The following is a 20,251-nucleotide window of genomic DNA, read 5'->3' as shown; positions in this document are numbered from 1 at the left end:
CACGGGTGTGCCTGTAGCCCCATATATATTTCTCTCACACACACACACACAGTCCATTCAGAAAGTATTCAGACCCCTTCCCCTTTTCCACATTTTGTTACGTTACAGCCTTATTCTAAAATGGATTAAATAAATACAAATCCTCATCAATCTACACACAATACCCGAAAAGCGAAAAAAGGTTTTTAAAATGTTAGTCTATGTATTAAATATACATAACATACCTTATTTACATAAGTATTCAGGCCCTTTGCTATGAGAATCGAAATTGAGCTCAGGTTCATCCTGTTTCCATTGATCATCCTTGAGATATTTCTACAACTAGGTTGAAGGAATTGTCCGTAGAGCTCTGAGACAGGATTGTGTCAAGAGACAGATCTGGGGAAGGGTACCAACACATTTCTGCAGCATTGATGGTCCCCAAGAACACAGTGGCCTCCGTCATTCTTAAATGGAAGAAATTTGGAACCACCAAGACTCTTCCTTGAGCTGGCCGCCCAGCCAAACTGAGCAATTCGGGGAGAAGGGACATGGTCAGGGAGGTGACCAAGAACCTGCTGGTCTCTGACAGAGCTTCAGAGTTCCTCTGTGGAGAAGCTTCCAGAAGGACAACCATCTCTGTAGAACTCCACCAATCAGGCCTTTATGGTAGAGTGGCCAGATGGAAGCCACTCCTCAGTAAAAGGCACATGAGAGCCCGCTTGTAGTTTGCCAAAAGGCACCTAAATACTCTCAGACCATGAGAAACAACATTTTCTGGTGGAACTCTTTGGCCTGAATGCCAAGCGTCACGTCTGGAGAAAACCTGGCACCATCCCTACGGTGAAGCATGGTGGTGGTAGATTCATTCTGTGGGGATGTTTTTCAGTGACTGGACTGGGAGACTAGTCAGGATCGAGGGAAATATGTACGGAGGAAAGTACAGAGAGGTCCTTGATGAAAACCTGCTCCAGAGTGCTCAGGACCTCAGACTAGGGTGAAGGTTCACCCTTCAACAGGACAACGACCCTAAGCACACAGCCAGGACAACGCAGGAGTGGCTTCGGGACAAGTCTCAGAATGTCCTTGAGTGGCAGAGCCAGAGCCCGGACTTGAACCCGATCGAACATCTCTGGAGAGACCCGAAACTAGATTTGCAGCAAAGTTCCCCATCCAACCTGACAGAGCTTGAGAGGATCTGCAGAGAAGAATGGGAGAAACTCCCCAAATACAGGCTTGTAACGTCATACCCAAGAAGACTCAAGGCTGTAATCGCTGCCAAAGGTGCTTCAACAAAGTACTGAGTAAAGGGTCTGAATACTTATGTAAATGTGATATATATTTTTTGCTTTGTCATTATGGGCTATTGTGTGTAGATTGAAGGGGAAAAACGAATCAATTTTAGAATAAGGCTGTAACGTAACAAAATATGAAAAAAGTCAAGGGGACTGAATACTTTCCTAACGCAGAAGAAGTCCAACTCTTGGCTGAGGCTGGAAGGGCTGAGTTGAAAGACCAGAGCTGCTGCCAGGTCCAGGTCAACACATAAGACCTCCAGCTAAGGAACGGGACAGAGAGAGGGTCACTCAATAGGGTATTATGTGGGCCAAAGAAAGTACAATGGTATATCAATCTGCTGTGTTTTGAGAGCCATTGGTAAAAAGCAGAGTCTGACATGAGGTGAAGCACAGAAAGTTATCATAGGCTGTATTTGTGTAATGTTTGATGTTTGTGAAATCTTAATAAATGTATCATTATGTCATATCCAGCTGATTTCAACCCAGTCCTACTCTATGGGCCACAGACTCACTAGCAGTTCTGGGGGGGGGCAGGGGGGCCGGTGCCCCTGTGACAACAATTTTGGACCCCCTTGTGGCCCTCCTAAATGTGGAGTATGAAATCATTTTTACATAACAAATTTTTCCTATCGTTCTTTTTTTACATCCGTTATTAGACAGTGGCAACGCGGAACACTAATTTAACTCACACATTTTCTAGAGGGACTGCTTTAGGCGGAACACAACAGTATTGTACAACATGCATCTGCATAATGAACATGGTCTTTTGCCTGCTAATGCCTGCAATGCAGTGAAGAAAGCGATATGACAACAATAACGTCTAATGTAACTGGCCCCTTTAACAGTACAACTGGCCCCAGCTTGGCCCCCCCAGTTGAAATGGTCTAGAACCGCCACTGCACAAACTAAGATCAGCCTTGCGCTGGGTGGTCAGTGCACTAATGTGTTACCTGGTTCAGCTGATGTTGAGACAGTGAGGTTGGGGATGTCAGAGAGTCTTCAGAAGCACCTACTGGGCCCGGGTCAGAATCTGGGAGGGGTCCATCTGTGAGACCAAAACACAGATTCAGAAAAATGCTACTGTCAGTAGTTTGTTGACCACATACCAGTCAACCATAGTGTAGATGTATGATTATTAAACATGATTATCTGTGCTTTCTTTGCAAATCAAAGTAAGCTCACCTCATCAGTTGGGTGCTCGGTCACAGGGAAAGACGTCTGGCCATCCATAAAGAGCTTGATAAGGGATGAGTAGCAGAGCACAGGAACCCTGGGACCTTCAATGTCCTCTCCAACATCTCAGAGTTAAGATGGGGGACCAGGCTGGAAGGGAAACAGAACACAATACACATACAGAACTCTCATATAAACAAGAAAATGGATGACACTGAGGACAGCACTGACAGTTTGACCAAGTAAATATACCTGTAAAATGATAAAGGCATCAGTCTTGTGTATTCCTCTAATGTTACCATGGCTACAGGCTGGTATGGGCCTTGTTCTTGATTTTAAAAAACAATATATAAATACCCAATATAGCATCAGAGACACAAAATGTTGTATGATAAACATTACAGTTATGTGGTGTTTTGTTAGTGTAAAAGGTGTTTTAGTCTGTTGAATACATTACCATTACATTGTTTAGTATGTAGGGCTAGGAGTAACCTAACCAGGAAAAACTCCTGGCATTGACTAAATCCCACAGCGCCCCCACCTTTCCCTCCAACCCTACTAGCACTGACTTTGAGGAAAATGTACTTACTATAACGTGATATGTGGTTGTCCCATCTAGTTATCTTAAGATGATGGCACTGACAAATGCTCTGGATAAGAGCATCTGCTATATGCCAAAAATGTGTAAGTGTACCTAGGGTGTGAGATAAATTGTGAGGAGGTCAATCACACAGAGGAACAGCAGAAACACCAGCAGCTGGGGAGAAATGGCAGCAGAAGGGCGATGTGAGCCTACATGCCAGTTTCCCCAATTAATTACTTAAAAGCGAGTCTCGTGACAATGATTACATGTCTCTGATAGAAAACTCGAGTCGTTTCCCTTTTCATTTGAGTGTCTCTGCTCCTGAATGATAAATCAGAAACTGTGTTTGTGTGAAGCCAAAGTTTAGTGCAGAGCATGTGAGAGCCAATAATATATTCCAAGAATCCTACAGTTGCAGCCAAATATATGGACACCTTTTCACTTTTCTTAAATAATTCCCAATTTCTTTAAAATGAAGCATTCAAAGAAAAGAACACCCTCCCTACAATCAATTATGGAGGATGTTCGATATTGCTGTGGGGTTTCTTTGCTGCCTCTGGTACTGGGGGCCTTGAAAGTGTGCAAGACGTCTTGAAATTATTGGAGCTCTGCTGGAGTCACTTTTATTGTTAACTTTGACACCTCCTGGAAACAGAAGATACTCTACAGGAATGACAGAGTCCATCCAAATCCCCAAGTCCAGAACAGACTATGGGAGGTGCACAGTACTACATAGAGCCATGACTACATGGAACTCTATTCCACATCAGGTAACTGATGCAAGCAGGAGAATCAGATTTAAAAAGCAGGTGAAAATTCACCTTATGGAACAGCAGGGACTGTGAAGTAACACAAACATAGGCACAGACACATGCATACAAACACATGATAACATATGCACTATGCACTATACACACACGTACACATGGAATTTGCATTGTAGATATGTGGTAGTGGAGTATGGGCCTGATGTTTTTATTTTAATGTTTTTAAAATTGTATAACTGCCTTAATTTTGCCAGTCCCTTGGCAGCAGCTAATGGGGATCCATAATAAATACAAATCAGCAGATTATGAAGGTGTTTTGGATTGCAATGTTCAACCCAGTGTTCAAAAACTGTCTCTGATCAAGGTTGTGGGTCTTCCAGTAGGACAACTACCCCAAAAACACATAAAACGCACCCTGGAATGGTTCAAGAAGAAGCACTGGACTGATCTGGAGTGGTGAGCGAAGAGTCCAGATCTGAATCACATCCATAACCTATGGCAAAATCTGAAAACAGCAGTTGGTGGAGGCCACCCCTCTTCAGCAGTTTGCTGTGAGTGGACCAAAGTGCCAGTAGAAAGGTGCAGTAAGCTCATTGATGGCCACAATAAGCATTTGTTAGCCGTTATCTTGGCTAAAAGCTGTGCAACCAAGTGCTAGCTTTGGGTTGCTAATTGCAATGTTGAAAATTCAATAAGGTGTGAAGACCAAACTTTTTTTTAAATGTCAACTTATTTTAGAAGAAATAAGGAATAATTTTAACAAAGTACTAGGGTGCCAATATATTTTGCCACAACTGTATATATTAAGAAACCTACGTATGTGTGGGTTTCTTTTTCTTTGCACGTTGACCTGTGTCCTTTAGGTGGTGTGAAAAAGATTTTCTCAATTGGCTGTGTTACGTGTCCACTCCGTCAAAGCTTACAAACATGGCTAGTGAATCTATTGAAAAAACATCTAGGTTGAGTTTGAAAAACTTTATGATAGGTAAAGAAGTGTCCTCACCTGTCTGTGCTGTTCTGCCAGCTGTCCCAACACCTCCAGGCTTGTCCTGATGCCCTGGCCACTCCCCTGGCCACTCCCCTGGCCACTCCCTTGGCCCGCCCATACACAGTGCAGACAGGCTGCCAGGAGGAGGGGCGGGGCAGAGGGAACAGGGCATGACACCCCTTCTTTGAACTGCCAAAGAGACAGCACATGAACTCAATCATCACTCTCAAAAATAACATTGAAATAAAAGTAAACATTTAGTTTGTATAGGAGTATTATCAGTAAATGTTCTATATACACAGGCATGTACACATGATCCTGTTTTATCTGTAGGCCCACAAGTGATTTTCAGCCAGGACCTGCAGCTGCTGAGGCAGGGGCTGTCCGTCAGTAAGGCGACACCAGAGACACCAACACAGGGGAGAGACGGCCCCACTAGGGCTGTCCACACACACACACACACACACACACACACACACACACACACACACACACACACACACACACACACACACACACACACACACACACACACACACACACACACACACACACACACACACACACACACACACACACACACACACACACACAAATTACACTCAGTCAGCATCATATATTAAAACTCTCAGATTAAGGTGTACTTCACCTCAGACTAACAATCAGATGTGTTCCTGGTAGTATAATGTACTGTACACTAGCAGAGACGAGGAGCAGTGGACAGTGAAGACTGATCAGGGATTTGGTTTTGTTCACTTCTCCTGATGGACAGTTACAGCTCAGGGGACAGCCCCTGCCATGAGCACAGCCTATGAAAAATAAAAAGAGGGAAGATATTCCAATTTTTTATGATAAATATCACAATATGTTGTTAAGACGGCCTACCCATGTCTATAGCAGTACAGTTAATAATCTAAGAATGGAACCAATTTACTGTTAAGAAGTGTGCTGTGAGATGGTAGTGCAGCAGGCCAGCTTGGAAGCTGCCCTTCTTCTGATACACAAAGAAACGCAGAATAACAATAATAATCAAATCTGGAAACACATCATAGTATTTCTGTAAAAATAAATAAGGGTCTTGATTTCGACAGGTTTGGTCAAGATGAGAATTGAACTATGGATTCACACATGTATTCAGACTGTAGCTAACTGAATCATCCTGCTCTGTTATAGTCCCTCCCTCCCTCTCTTAACCCCCATATGGACACACCTGATACTAGTTGATATATTCCATGATGGTCTCACAGTCCAGAGTCCTCTTCACTCTGATTTCAAAACAATACTGATACTGAACTGACTTCAAAAATGTCTATTGGATAATTAGAATGATCTGGATTAGAGATCAGTCCAATACTGACCCCGTCTGCACACAGGCTCTGTTACATATTCAACACATCAACATATACCAAAATGAATCTGTGTGTTGCTTATTAAGGCATGTGCTTCACTTATCTGGGTCAGACAGGGCATCCTCACTCCTTTGCACTCTGAGTTCAGCTGCAAGCCACTCTGAAAATGACAACTTGACAAAGACAACAAATGGCTATAAAATGTATCATCAATATCAGCCAATGTGTTCCAAAGGGGCACGGACAACTTTGAGGAAGTCTATGCTTTACGGCAAGGTTTTAGACTGTGCAGGTTTTAATCTGTTGCCTCACCTGGTATTCTGGGAGTTTTACTAGGAGACGGAAGGGGGGCGTGTTTCCATAGCGCCGAGTCAGATTTCCTCCTAGTCGTATTTGTGTCAGAAACACTCTTCCACAACCCATGATTCTCCTGCTCACCCTGTCTGTCTGCCTCCACATGCTCAGATTCCCCACTCACTTCAAATCGGCAACCTCCTCGTATCTGGCATTAGTCTGGAAATTAGGTACAGCATCTGCAAATACACACGCGCACATGCACACACACCAATTCAGGGCTAGGCAGGACATGTCTCTGTGCAGTCAAGCAGAGAGGTACAACTGTAGGCGTATGTGACATTCTGCTAAAACAGCAGCCCCCTGCTGCTTGCATAACGGGCATCTCAGAGTGTGGCTGGGTGATAACAATCATTTCAGAGACACTGGGAAAAGGATGTGCATACCGGTAGCTTTTTATTGTGGATGCAGGGATTATACTACTGCTGAGGTTCAAACTGTGAATCAATCCTGCAGAGCCCATAGTACACTGCAGCCACGCAGAATCTGGCCAACAAAAACAAAGCAGTCCACATAAATACATATTATGATAGCACTGTCGTATTGAGCTAAAGTTAACTGTGCCTTTTGATTTACAATATACTGTATAATTAGTATCATGTCATCCTAGTTGCTGAGGGTCCCTCTCCAGTCTCACCCACCTAACACAGGAGAGCATGTTGGTTTGGGTGGGGCAGGACAGGACAGGACAGGGCAGTGCAGTGCAGGGCAGGACAGGACAGGGCAGGACAGGACAGGACAGTGCAGGGCAGGGCAGGGCAGTGCAGGGCAGGGCAGGACAGGGCAGTGCAGTGCAGTGCAGGGCAGGGCAGGGCAGTGCAGGGCAGGGCAGGGCAGGGCAGTGACCAGTGCCTCCGGAACAGACACTGGGCCGGGCAGCAGGGGTGGGCACAGCTGCACGAGGGGGCACTGGGCCTGGGAGGCATGAAGGTGCACAATTCAATGACCCCCCCATAGGGAAGAAAAAAATAAGACTATAAGAGGCTATAAGAAAAAGGAGAGGGGGTTAAGAAAGAGAGAGAGAGCAGGAAAATGAGATGGAGAGAGCGAGAGAGAGGGAAAATTAGATGGAGAGCGAGACAGATAAAAAAATATAAGGACACCTTGTTGTGGAGCAGGTCCCACATGCGGTGCAGGAGGGCAGTGAGCAGCTGTCTGGGTCCCAGCAGGATGTTGACAAACTGAGACACCCAGGGGCTCGGTCTTGGGTCACAGAGCACATTAAGCTCAAAGGAGAGAAGTGCAGTTTTAAACTGACTTGCAGTTACACTTGTGGAGGCTAAGAAGAACATAATATACACAACTATATGCAGATGGACTGGAAAGAAAATCAAGTAGTGACAATTCTGTATTATTTGGTGGGCTTATTCCGGAGGCGTCCAAAAGTCTCTGGCAGAACCTCCTGAGGATCATGTTCTCCACCTGAACATAGACAGGACAGACCGAAACATGAGTGTGGCATTAGAAATAACTAGAACGACAGACAAATAGAGTAGGAAACTAAATAGTTGAGACGGAGCAGAGGAGAAAAACAGTAGAAGAGAGGGAGAAATGCAGAGACAGGAGGACAGTCGGCGGTTCCTGGCATTCCTTCCGACTTCATTGTGCAGCTCAGGGGAAGTCGACTCATCTACATAAAGCTTGATGATTGTCTGGCTGACCAGTTCCTCAACACTCAGCGTGTGGGAGATCCTGGCCAGACAACTCTGTCAAGTCAAAGATAATAAGACTGGTTTGATTTGTATGTGTGTTTTTGTTGAACTATTTGAACAAACAACTGGAATCAACATACACAAAACATCTGTATCAGACTCAAAGCGATAACAGAAAACTGTGTGGTCAGTCAGTAGTTGTATGGCTGTGAGTGTGAATACCAGAACTGACTTTTTGAGTGAATCTATGAAATTCATCCTGATATCAGGCTTTACATGCAGCTGACTGGACAGAAACAAAGAATACAATACCTGGACAGAGCATGTGAACACACCATTCAATAAAATCCATTCATTTCAAAGCAAGAGAGCATAAGTCTTACCACACGTGGAGTTAGGAGGGCAGGGAGAAAACGAGTCAGGAAATATGGCCTTCTGAAAATGCTGGAGTAGGAAAAGAGTGCAAGTGTGGCGACACATAAAAAAAGACACAGTGCAGAACACAATACGATATGTAAGTCATCAGTACATTGATCTCAATAGGTGATTTGTGAGCGTTATGTAGCATGTTGATGCTATACTTTTAGGGTACCTACCAGGCCTCCATGAGGACTGTGGCAGATATCCTTCCTGTGCTATCAAACAAAGAGACTGCCTTGTCCACATCCTGACCCGCCTGACACTGGGGCTGAGAAGGCAGATTGCACACAAACACACAGACTGATACACACATAATTAACACATGAAAAACATGAATTGAAGAGATGGCACACAAATGCAACCAGCAGAGGGCGCTCAAACCTGCACAAGAGCTCCTGCCCCAGCGACATCCTCATAAAGGCCAATCTCCTGCAGACAGAGAGAGGGGACCCTGTTTATACAGCTGGAGGAGAGGAGATGAATGAGCTGCTGAATGAGAGGGTTTGTGGTATGGTAAGTCACCAGTCAGAGTTAGTTACATTGGAATAACTGCATTGTCTCAGCTGATCTATATACGCCTCACATACTGGTTCAGTGACTCTCTAGGCCCTACCTTCAGCTCAGCCAGTCTGGTCTTGGCAAGGGAACCAGTCAGACTAAAGGCCCAGTCCAGCAGTAAAGTGTTAAAGCAGAGCCAGAGTATCTGTCACCTGACCTTCAGGTACTGCAGGGGTCAAAGGACACTATGTCCGACAGGAACTTCAGCAGGAAAACCACAGACTTCTTACTGTTCCAATGGTAACTGCTGGCACCGCCAAAACATATCCAGGAAGACAGGAGAGAAGTCAACTTTGTCTAAGAGGCCCAAACATAAGAAGAGAGGGGACCAACATATTGGTATTCTAGTAGCCACTAACTAAACTCTGAGCGGACTAGCCTTAAACCACTCGCTGTACGAGGGGGAAAACACCAGGCCCTTCCAGTGCACCCTTACGGGCCAGGAGGAAAGCAGTGATCATGTTCTCCAAGTCAAGGGCTCCCAAGTGTTGCAGCGGTCTAAGACACTGCATGGCAGTGCTAGAGGGAGTCCCATGGGGCGGCGCACAATTGGCCCAGAATCGTCCAGGTTAGGGGAAGGTTTGAACGGGGGTAGGCCCTCATTGTAAATAAGAATTTGTTCTTAACGGACTTGCATAGATAAATAAAGGTTAAATAAAACAAATACCCCTCAAATGCTGAGCTCAGGAACCTGGACAGGAGCTCTGATGTACAAAGAGAAATGTCATTTTTTATTGATTTATTTTACTTTCATTTAACTAGGCAAGTCAGTTAAGAACAAATTCTTATTTACAATGACAGACTACACCGGCCAAACCTGGACGACGCTGGGCCAATTGTGCACCGCCCTGTGGGACTCCCAATCACGGCCGGTTGTGATACAGCCTGGATTCTAACCAGGGTGTCTGTAGTGACGCCTCTAGCACTGAGATGCAGTGCCTTAGAACGCTGCGCCACTCGGGAGCCCATTGGAGCATTGTTGGAAATAACTAAGTGTCTGTGTGTGTGTGAGAGTGTGTGTGTGAGTGTGTGTGTGTGTGTGTGTGTGTGTGTGTGTGTGTGTGTGTGTGTGTGTGTGTGTGTGTGTGTGTGTGTGTGTGTACCTTTGAGGCTTGGCTGGGTGTTTGGATTGTACACGAGCAGGGTGGAGAGACAGGAAGAGCACATGCTTCCAGTTAACCTCATGAGTCTCCAGTACTTACTGCAGTTGAGACAGCAGCTCCTCTACCTTGAATATCACTGCCAACTAGGACAGAGAAAGAGAAAGGGCTAGATGTTATATCACACCACAGATACAGTCACATCAAAACGCTCTATTATAAGGTTTACATTTACATTTACATTTTAGTCATTTAGCAGACGCTCTTATCCAGAGCGACTTACAGTAGTGAATGCATACATTTCATTTCATGCATTTAAAAAAAATATATATATTTTTTTGTACTGGCCCCCGGTGGGAATCGAACCCACAACCCTGGCGTTGCACACACCATGCTGGCGTTGCAAACACCATGCTCTACCAACACACTTGTTATTCTATAGACCGGTTTTAACATACACTACTGTAATTTCAATGTCCTGTAAAAACACCCTAATGTCATAACTCACACCCACAGGTACATCATCATTCACTTCAGATGTATGTGCTCAGTCACACACATACACACAATACCTCACAAACAACTACATGACAAAATACATATTTGGAAGAGCAGCTCACATTAACCAGACATGGTAATGTATTTATAGATGTACTAAGGTATTTATAGATGTTTCTTTAGAACAGAGCAGAGCACCAGCCATTTACATTACGAAACAAGGAGGTCAACAGTATGCAGGTTTTTAGCAAAGCCCCACTCTCGTTGCATGGCAATGGCATCAGATACTATGTAGAATATAGGTAGAGGAGAACAGCGATGAGATAGATGATATAGATGGCTGTTTTACAAGAGGCCCTATATTAAAGAGATGTCAATGATAACATATTCTGTGATTTCAACTTTCAGTCTGTAGGTGAGTGTATGAGAGAGAGTGGGAGGAGAAACAGCACAGTGCAGGTGATAGACACACCACACAAGGAAGCATCAAACATCTGTACCCTTTTCCAACAAAAAGAGATACATACAAGAGTGAATATTATGGATTATTATGCATGTTCTATAATTTTCTTTGATTAGCAGCCTTTTCCACTTCACCATCATTCAGCTTCTGTTTCACCAGACTGCAGGGTCTGCTTGCTATCCAAAGTATCCAGCACACCTAAAAAAAAAACCACAGGTTCAGAAATGAATATTAGCAGTTGGATAAGATAAAGCCTCTGTCTATTGAATGCAGTTTCGAGCTGCAATGAGAGGAGACATTCAAACTCACAGGAGAGCATGTCATCCAGCACTGAACAGCAAACCAGGGAGAGCCTCCTGCATGGTCTCGTCAAAACCAGCTCGCACCAACACCGTTACCACAGCTGCAACACAATACATAGTTGGATGTATACAGACTGATGTGAGGTGAATGGCAGATAATAATATATGTACAGTTTATTCAGAAAGTATTCAGACCTCTTCCCTTTTTTCTAAAATTGATTACATAATTCTTTTTCCTCAATCTACACACAATACCCCATGATGACAAAGTGAAAACAGGTTTTTAGAAATGTTTGCTAATGTATTAACAATAAAAAACAAAATACCTTATTTACATAAATATTCAGACCCTTTGCTATGTGACTCAAAATTGAGCTCAGGTGCATGCTGTTTCCATTGATCATTCTTGAGATATTTCTACAACTTGATAGAATTCACCTGTAGTAAATTCAATTGATTGGAAATTATTTGGAAAGGCACACCCCTGTCTATATAAGGTCCCACAGTTGACAGTGCATGTCAAAGCAAAAACCAAGCCATGAGGTTGAAGGAATCATCCGTAGAGCTCAGAGACAGGATTGTGTCGAGGCACAGATCTGGGGAAGGGTCCCCAAGAACACAGTGCCCTCCATCATTCTTAAATGGAAGAAGTTTGGAACTACCAAGACTCTTCCTAGAGCTGGCCAACCAGCCAAACTGAGCAATCGGGAGAGAAGGGCCTTGGTCAGGGAGGTGACCAAGAACCTGATGGTCACTCTGACAGAGCACCAGAGTTCCTCTGTGGAGATGGGAGAACCTTCCAGAGGGACAACCATCTCTGCAGCACTGCACCAAATCAGGCCTTTATGGTAGAGTGGCCAGACAGAAGCCACTCCTCAGTAAAAGGCACATGACAGCGCACTTGTAGTTTGCCAAAGGCACCTAAAGGACTCTAAGACCATGAAAAACAAGATTCTCTGGTCTGATGAAACCAAGATTGAACTCTTTGGCCTGAATGCCAAGCGTCACGTCTGGAGAAAATCAGGCGCCATCCCTACGGTGAAGCATGGTGGTGGCAGCATCATGCTGTGGGGATGTTTTTCAGTGGCGGAGACTGGGAAATTGGTCAGGAATGAGGGAAAGATGAACGGTGTAAAGTACAGAGAGAGCCTTGATGAAAACCTGCTCGAGAGCGCTCAGGACCTCAGACTGGGGTGAAGGTTCACCTTCCAACAGCACAACGACCATAAACACACAGTCAAGAGAATGCAGGAGTGGCTTCAGGACAAGTCTCTGAATGTCCTTGAGTGGCCCAGACAGAGCCTGGACTTGAACCCGATCGAACATCTCTGGAGACCTGAAAATAGCTGTGCAGTGACGCTCAACATCTAAACCTGACAGAGCTTGAGAGGATCTGCAGAAAATAATGGGAAAAATGGATAATGTTACAGGTACATTTCCATTTCACATTAGAAGTTCACAGAACCTGTAGGCTGCCACTCAAAATAAAAAAATACAGTAAGAAATACGTAAAGTTTAATAATTAATAATACATTCAGTATTAACAGGAAAATAAATTCCCTCCAACCGCACCGATCCAACATGTATCCATCCAAAAGTATTTATGAAATCAAACTAATAGCAAATTATTTTTATTAAATTAATCTTAACACAATGAACAGAGGCAATTTTAATGACCATCTAAAGATCAATCTCCTCAGATAGGACATGGGACAAACAGATCAATGTATTATCAGGGTTGGCAAGGCTAACATTTCAGTCTCTGTCTATCTTGCTGATCGATCCATTGAAGGTAAATGGCACCAGCTAGTCCATTAGAGCTACACTGTCACTGGGATGATGAAAGTGTCTGCGACAGCAGTAATGTGAGGTACTACAGTTTATTACTCTAAATAGACACATTGTTTAGTCACTGACCAGAATGTTCCTCTGTTAAGTTGTTCCTGACAGCACCAATGCTGCAAGAACATCGACTTGAAGGCAATTTCAGTACAGCTATGACTATGAGCTATCCATCCATACCGTCGATGGACCAGATGAGACTAGTCCTGGTTCATAATTGTATCTGTCTCTATTTTGCGTGAGAATGGCTCATATGCAAAAGTTTGAACATAAGATGAGAGAATTGTATGCCCTTCAGACAGTCTTCCTTTGTTTGTCGTTCCAGTAAATAGGCCTACTGGAGATAAAAGCACACATGAATGAGAATATTTTTGAGGATTTCCTGGACACCCTGGCACTGCGGCAAGAAACCTGCTCATAGAAGGTGAAAACAACTCATTAAAATGTAATCCCATCTGTGTCATGAATTTTTAAGTGTTTTTTTCCTATTGTGTCACTAAACCACAACATAGGAAGTGTAAATACTGCAGCTGCTGGAACAGTGTCAGGAAATCACCTGTCAACCTATAAAGTACAGTGGACACTGTTACCTGGGAGAAACAATCTGAGCTGTCGCTCAAGTGGACGTGACACTGTCCTTGCACCCACAGCTGGTACTTTCACCCATTTCTCTAATGGAAGTGACACTTTAGGCATTTCGTCAAAGTACAACTTACAAACAGGCACGTTGCTTAGTTTGCGTAGGATTTTACAAACCACACAGCTCATATGGTAACCTCATGGCTCTGTAGCACCAAGAAGAGAAATATCATACCAGGTAAATTAGAGTATATAGTGTGTATCTGTGAAATAGCTTAGGCACTATGTCTCCGTCTGTCTCTGTGCAGCCAAATACGAGGTGGAATGCATGGGCTGAAATCTGTGGTTATCAAAGGTCAAATTACCATTGCAAGTGAGGCTGAGCAGCTGTAGAGCCTTTCATTGAAATTACAGACAGGGGGTGCATGGCAGTGAGAGAGGGAAAGAGACATGCATGCATTGACAAAATTGATGACTCCCATTGGTAGTGGCATGATTGTAACTCACCATGTGAATTTACATCATTTTCATGCAAAGCTTCAAATCCTTAAAATACCTTTGGCTAAAAATAGGTCTAACAGCAGGAATATTAATGAAATGGACGATATGTTGTGCATCTGAGTATAATTGATATGCAAGGCTTATGACACTGTACAGGAGGGTCCAGAACACAATGTAAGCAGAGTCATGTAAACATTTCCCATCGGCTTCAATGTGTGTTAATCCATTTGTTTTAGATTAGGGTTAGTTGCGATTGGAAAACAAAACAGGTTTTCAGTATATGGCAATTTGTAACGTTAACACAAGATGGACTTGCCACAAAAATATTCTAGGATTTTACTATTGTTTCCCAAAATACAACTTTACCCATAAACCCCTACCTGTTTTCCAATAGAAAAGTGTCAATAATTGACAGGAATAAGGAAACAGTTAATGATTTTGGGGGTAGTTGAGTTATCTTAATTGACTGTTTTAACTATCACGTCTCATTTACAGGAAAACAAAATACAGTGGCTCCCCACTTCGCACAGCAGTTGAAGTATGTGAATATTGAAAAACCCCTTCAAACAACGGAGTTCAGCCCATAGACTTTAGCAGACATGCTACTTTCCTGAGCTCCCACGTCTTGTGCCAAAACCAAGCTCCAATGCCGTTTCCCACTACAAATGTGCAGAGAAACACAGTATTTCAAATACATGAGTGGTGTAAAATGGAAAAAAACGTACAAAAATGCCTTTTACAAAACGTTCACTCCCCTAAGGTGTCAGTTTTGCTTTTGCCAGAAAATGAATACATACAGTGCATTCGGAAAGTATTCAGACGCCTTGACTTTTTCCAAATTCTGTTACGTTATAGCCTTATTCTAAAATGGAATCAATTGTTTTTTCTCCCATCACTTTACACATAATACCCCATAACGACAAAGCAAAAACTGGTTTTGAGAAATTTTTGCACAAAAAATAAACTCAAATATCACATTTACATAAGTATTCAGGTCTTTTACTCAGTACTTTGTTGAAACACCTTTAGCAGCGATTACAGCCTTGAGTCTTCTTGGGTATGACGCTACAAGGTTGGCACCCCTGTATTTGGAGAGTTTCTCCCATTCTTCTCTGCAGATCCTCTCAAGTTCTGTCAGGTTGGATGGGGAGTGTGGCTGCACAGCTATTTTCAGGTCTCTCCAGAGATGTTCGATCGGCTTCAAGTCCGGGCTCTGGCTGGGCCACTCAAGGACATTCGGAGACTTGTCCCGAAGCCACTCCTGCATTGTCCTGTTGGAAGGTGAACCTTCACCCCAGTCTGAGGTCCTGAGCGCTCTAGGAGCAGGTTTTCATCAAGGACCTCTCTGTACTTTGCTCCATTCATCTTTCCCTCGATCTTGACTAGTCTCCCAGTCCCTGCCTCTGAAAAACATCCCCACAGCATGATGCAGTCACCCCCATGCTTGAACGTAGGGATGGTGCCAGGTTTCCTCCAGACATGACGCTTAGCATTCAGGCCAGAGTTCAATCTTGGTTTCATCACACCAGAGAATCTCGTTTCTCATGATCTGAGAGTCTTCAGGTGCCTTTTGGCAAACTCCAAGTGGGCTGTCATGTGCCTTTTACTGAGGAGTGGCTTCTGTCTGGCCACACTACCATAAAGGCCTGATTGTTGGAGTGCTGCAGAGATGGTTGTCCTTCTGGAAGGTTCTCCCATCTCCACAGAGGAACTCTGGAGGTCTGTCAAAGTGCAGAGTGACCATCAGGTTATTGGTCACCTCCCTGACCAAGGCCCTTCTCCCCCAGTTTGGCCGGGCGGCCAGCTCTAGGAAGAGTCTTGGTGGTTCCAACCTTCCTCCATTTAAAAATGATGGAGGCCACTGTGTTCTTGGGGACCTTCAATGTTGCAGACATTTTTTGGTACCCTTCCCCAGATCTATGCCTCAACACAATCCTGTTTCGAAGCTCTATGGACAATTCCTTCGACCTCATGGCTTGGTTTTTACTCTGACATGCACTGTCAACTGTGGGACCTTATATAGACAGCTGTGTGCCTTCCCAAATCATATCCAATCAATTGAATTTACCACAGCTGGACTCCAATCAAGTTGTAGAAACAGCTCAAGGATTATCAATGGAAACAGGATGTACCTGAGCTCAATTTTGAGTCTCATAGCAAAGGGTCTGAACACTTATGTAAATAAGGTATTTCTGTTTTGGATTTTTTATAAATTAGCAACATTTTCTAAAAACCTGTTTTTGCTTTGTCATTATGCGGTATTGTGTGTAGATTGCTGAGTTTTTAAAATTGTTTTATCCATTTTTGAATAAAGCCGTAACATTACAAAATGGGTGAAAAGTCAAGGGGTCTGAATACTTTCTGAAAGCACTGTAGGCAGCTATTATGACTGTATGAGCATATTTCAAGTCCAACACCTGCCAAAAATCACATTCATTCCAGTCATAACATGCCCGCTCACACAAAGACCTATGAACTACACAAAAAAAATAGATTGAAAACTACAACCTCCATTTCAGGAGTAAAAAGGCACATTAGACACATTAGACCTTAAAAAAGGTAACCACATAACATGCAAACATAGATGTGTTATGAGATTGTTTTAACACAAATGCAAATACACAATGCAAAGAGACATGCAAATGTACTCACATTGGCACACACAAAGAAACCTGTTAATCAGTCCACAAATATTACGCACAGGCAAATATTGTCACGGAAACACCCTCAGAAACAAAGGTACTGGCTATATCGCTCAGCTGTGCTGCAGCACAATCTTTACTTTAGTACGTCTCAGTGTTAAGATTCCTTCTTTAAATAAAGATCCTCCTTGGACAACAAGACTGCTTTTAGGAATGCTTTTATTTTTTTTATGTCTCCTCTTTATAAAGTACATGGACTCTTAGAAAACCATCTTTGAATCCAGAACAAAAAAACTTAGTAACAGTACTTTTCAAACACCATACATTTCCATCCGACAAACAATCAGTTTTCAAAACCATTCCCATTCCTTTGACACATAGACCTCTTGTAAACATGATACAAATCAATAATTTCATTTACAAAAATGTTTTATAGAAAAATATAATTTCTTTTATAGGTATTTCTCTTCTTCGGCCTATTTACATGAGGTACTCTTCAGTACAATCTCATTAACAAAAAGAAAGAAAAAAAGGGGGTTAGCGGGAAAAGGCCTTTGGTTTCAAGAAGATTAAAAAAAAAACATACTTATAATGTCCATTCGCTGTCCTGTGTACACAGTGTCAAAGTCAATGATTGTTTTCATATTGTTGTGTGTGTTTGTAGCCAACACTCTGGGACCTCCACAGGTTTGGTTTAGAACAGAAACTCTGTCTACAATCAGGTTTCAGTCCGGGTGGTGGGGGTACAGAACTTTCGATGGGCAAAGTGACCGAGGACGATGAGGAGCATCTCAGAGGTGCTGCTGAGCGCCACTATGAAGGGCGCTTGGGACGCAAAGTCAGCCTCCGCCCGCCGGAACGACAGCTGCATAACCGCCAGCGCCAGGAGGCTGTTCTGCACCCCCACCTCAATACTGACCGTCTTCCTCTGTGGCACTGCTAGTCCTGCCAGCTTCCCCATCCCAAACCCTAACAGCAGCCCAAACAGGGGCACAGTCACCCCCGCGACCACTATCTGAGGTCTCACGTTGGCCAGGATAGACGCCCCCATCTGGTAGGCCATGAAGATGCCGCCCACGATGAGCACGAAGCTGAAGGGCCGGATCAGTGCCAGCAGCACGCGGGTCAGTTTGGGCAGGCGTAGCTTCACCAGCATGCCCAGGGAGATGGGGATGGCAATGAAGAGAAGGGTGCCCAGGATCTTGATAAATGGCACGTGGAGGGCAGCGTGGACACCCAGTAGCCTGCCGTACAGGGCGGAGGACAGGGGCATGGCTGCTGCAGCTACCACTGTGGACACCAGGGTCATGGAGATGGCCAGGGTGACGTCCCCGCCCAGTAGCAGGCTGTAGAGGTAGCCTCCACCGCCGCCCGGGGCAGAGCATGTGATGACCAGGCCCAGGGAGAGGGCCTTTGGCAGGGAGCCCAGCCGGGACAGACCATAGGCGTACAGTGGCATGACCAGGAACTGCCCTGCGACCCCCAAGAGGAGGGGCACAGGCTTCCGCAGGAGACCCCTCAGCACCTCTACCTCTACCTTGCACCCGAAGGCACACTTGTTGATGAAGATGAGCGGCAGCAAGGCAAATAGGACAGGGTTCTCAGAAAAGTGGGACAGCACGCCTGACTGTATGAGCCGGGCAGCTGGGTCATCCCTTCCAGGCGCCACCCTGATGCAGTAGTCTGTCCTTTCTTCAATTACAACAGGGAAAGAATCCTGGTCCAACTCCAATAGCTGGATGAGCAGTTGTGCCCGACCCGGCAACCCAGACCTTATGCTGATAATGAAACTCTTCACGGGTCCCGCATGACTGTCACTTACATTCAGGATGGAAAGAACCTCCGAGTCCAAGGAGCTTACATTGACCGTCTGCTTCCAGCTCTCGCGGCCCTTCGTACTTACGGCGCTTCGGTATTGACTGGAGATTACAATCACGCCCTTAGTGTTTTCGGGAAACTCAAATTCTTGGGAGGTCCCGTCCCCGATTTGTATATACCTTCTGTTACTGTCGGCCGTCAAGTTCATGTTGTTGTTGTCTTTCAGGGACCTGCCCTCCGTCGGCGGATCTGTTCCTCTCGTTATCAAGAAGAGACAACAGAATGCAAATAGCGTCCTCATTGTTAGGTGCGCCGCAAATACACGCTGCTCCCCAGCCTGCGATCTCCACAGTCCGTCTTAAACCGCCTCCCTTTTACAGAACGCGTTAAAAACTTCTCAGATCCCCTGATACAATAGCTACGTAGGTAGCGGGGTCTACATTCCTTCTGGTACCCATTTAGCTTCACCCGTGTTCTTGCTCTCTTTCTACCGGAATTTAAACATCACCCCGCCCCATCCGACTTGAACGCTGCTTAAATTCCAATAAAAAAAATGCTGTCATATTTTACCGATATCAGACGATTCACGACTCATTTTTTCGTGCTAAGAAGAAATATCTGCCTCGGCGAACCGTCGCCTCGCGTTCCGGTTTTAATTGTCTCTGTTTGATGCCAACTGTCACCACCGCCGTTTCCCCCTGATTTCTTCTCTTATTTCACTCACTCGCTAAGACTTATTTTAATCCAATCAGAGAAGCCCCTAGCGTTAACTCTCTAGGTCCCTTACCAAAATAAGCACCAACGTCACTTGAGAAAATCTAATTGCGGGGGTGTTCTTTCTTCCATGCGTGGGCTGCATTCTCAGCATCATAGAGGATACACCGTTTATTTATGGGGGAGGACCCACTGCAAAATGCTGTGGTCATGCTATGTTGACTAAAGGAAAATGGTGGAATAAGATAAACATAGTCCAAAACATATAAACTGCAGTTCATTGAGGCTGGAGGTATTTTCCTTTATTTAGTTATTCTGCCCTTACAAAAAAAGATTGCCGTTATGAAACTGCAGTAAAACTGCAGTAACTGCAGTCGACTGTGGTATTTTGGAAGCAGTAATTGCTGAATAACTGCAGTGTACTGCACTGTAACTGTAGTTAGACTTCAAAATTACTGCAATCTTTTTTGTAAGGGTGGCATCACACACGATTTAAGCAATAAATAATGCATTTAAGCGGGGCAGGGGGGCTTGTTTTCTTATACTGAACAAAAATACAAAAATATGTAACAATTTCAAATACTTTACTGAGTTGCAGTTCGTATAAAGAAATCAGTCAATTGAAATATATTAATTAGGCCCTAATCTATGGATTTTACATGACTGAAAAT

General features: G+C 44.2%; 2 protein-coding genes and 2 long non-coding RNA genes across 4 annotated transcripts; all 4 read right to left on the bottom strand.

Moving 5' to 3' along the window:
• Positions 1-2,233: 2,233 nt before the first annotated feature.
• On the bottom strand, positions 2,234-5,936 carry LOC115151302 (uncharacterized). The gene is made up of 4 exons (XR_003867263.1): positions 5,438-5,936; positions 4,804-4,977; positions 2,460-2,600; positions 2,234-2,322 (listed from the first exon to the last, which is right to left on the bottom strand). It is a non-coding gene; the product is annotated as an uncharacterized LOC115151302 (long non-coding RNA).
• Positions 5,937-6,003: 67 nt separating this feature from the next.
• LOC115151301 (uncharacterized) lies at positions 6,004-7,868 on the bottom strand. Its single transcript, XR_003867262.1, has 3 exons — positions 7,595-7,868; positions 6,878-6,977; positions 6,004-6,670 (listed from the first exon to the last, which is right to left on the bottom strand). It is a non-coding gene; the product is annotated as an uncharacterized LOC115151301 (long non-coding RNA).
• Positions 7,869-8,408: 540 nt separating this feature from the next.
• Positions 8,409-11,618, bottom strand: LOC115151280 (Fanconi anemia group A protein-like). The gene is made up of 7 exons (XM_029695227.1): positions 11,492-11,618; positions 11,317-11,380; positions 10,324-10,367; positions 8,945-8,992; positions 8,740-8,831; positions 8,527-8,587; positions 8,409-8,429 (listed from the first exon to the last, which is right to left on the bottom strand). Exons 1-7 carry the CDS (start codon positions 11,504-11,506, stop codon positions 8,409-8,411), a joined length of 345 nt encoding a protein of 114 aa, XP_029551087.1. The 5' UTR covers positions 11,507-11,618.
• A 5,632-nt stretch (positions 11,619-17,250) lies between these two features.
• Positions 17,251-19,725, bottom strand: slc10a3 (solute carrier family 10 member 3). Its single transcript, XM_029696209.1, has one exon. The coding sequence runs from the start codon at positions 19,165-19,167 to the stop codon at positions 17,767-17,769; it is 1,401 nt and encodes a 466-aa protein (XP_029552069.1). The 5' UTR covers positions 19,168-19,725; the 3' UTR covers positions 17,251-17,766.
• Between the last annotated feature and the right edge of the window lie 526 nt (positions 19,726-20,251).

Source organism: Salmo trutta, chromosome 17 (assembly GCF_901001165.1).
Source record: "Salmo trutta chromosome 17, fSalTru1.1, whole genome shotgun sequence".
Taxonomy (NCBI): Eukaryota; Metazoa; Chordata; class Actinopteri; order Salmoniformes; family Salmonidae; genus Salmo; species Salmo trutta.
Note: the sequence above shows the minus strand (reverse complement) of the source record. Positions and strands in the feature narration are given on the sequence as shown.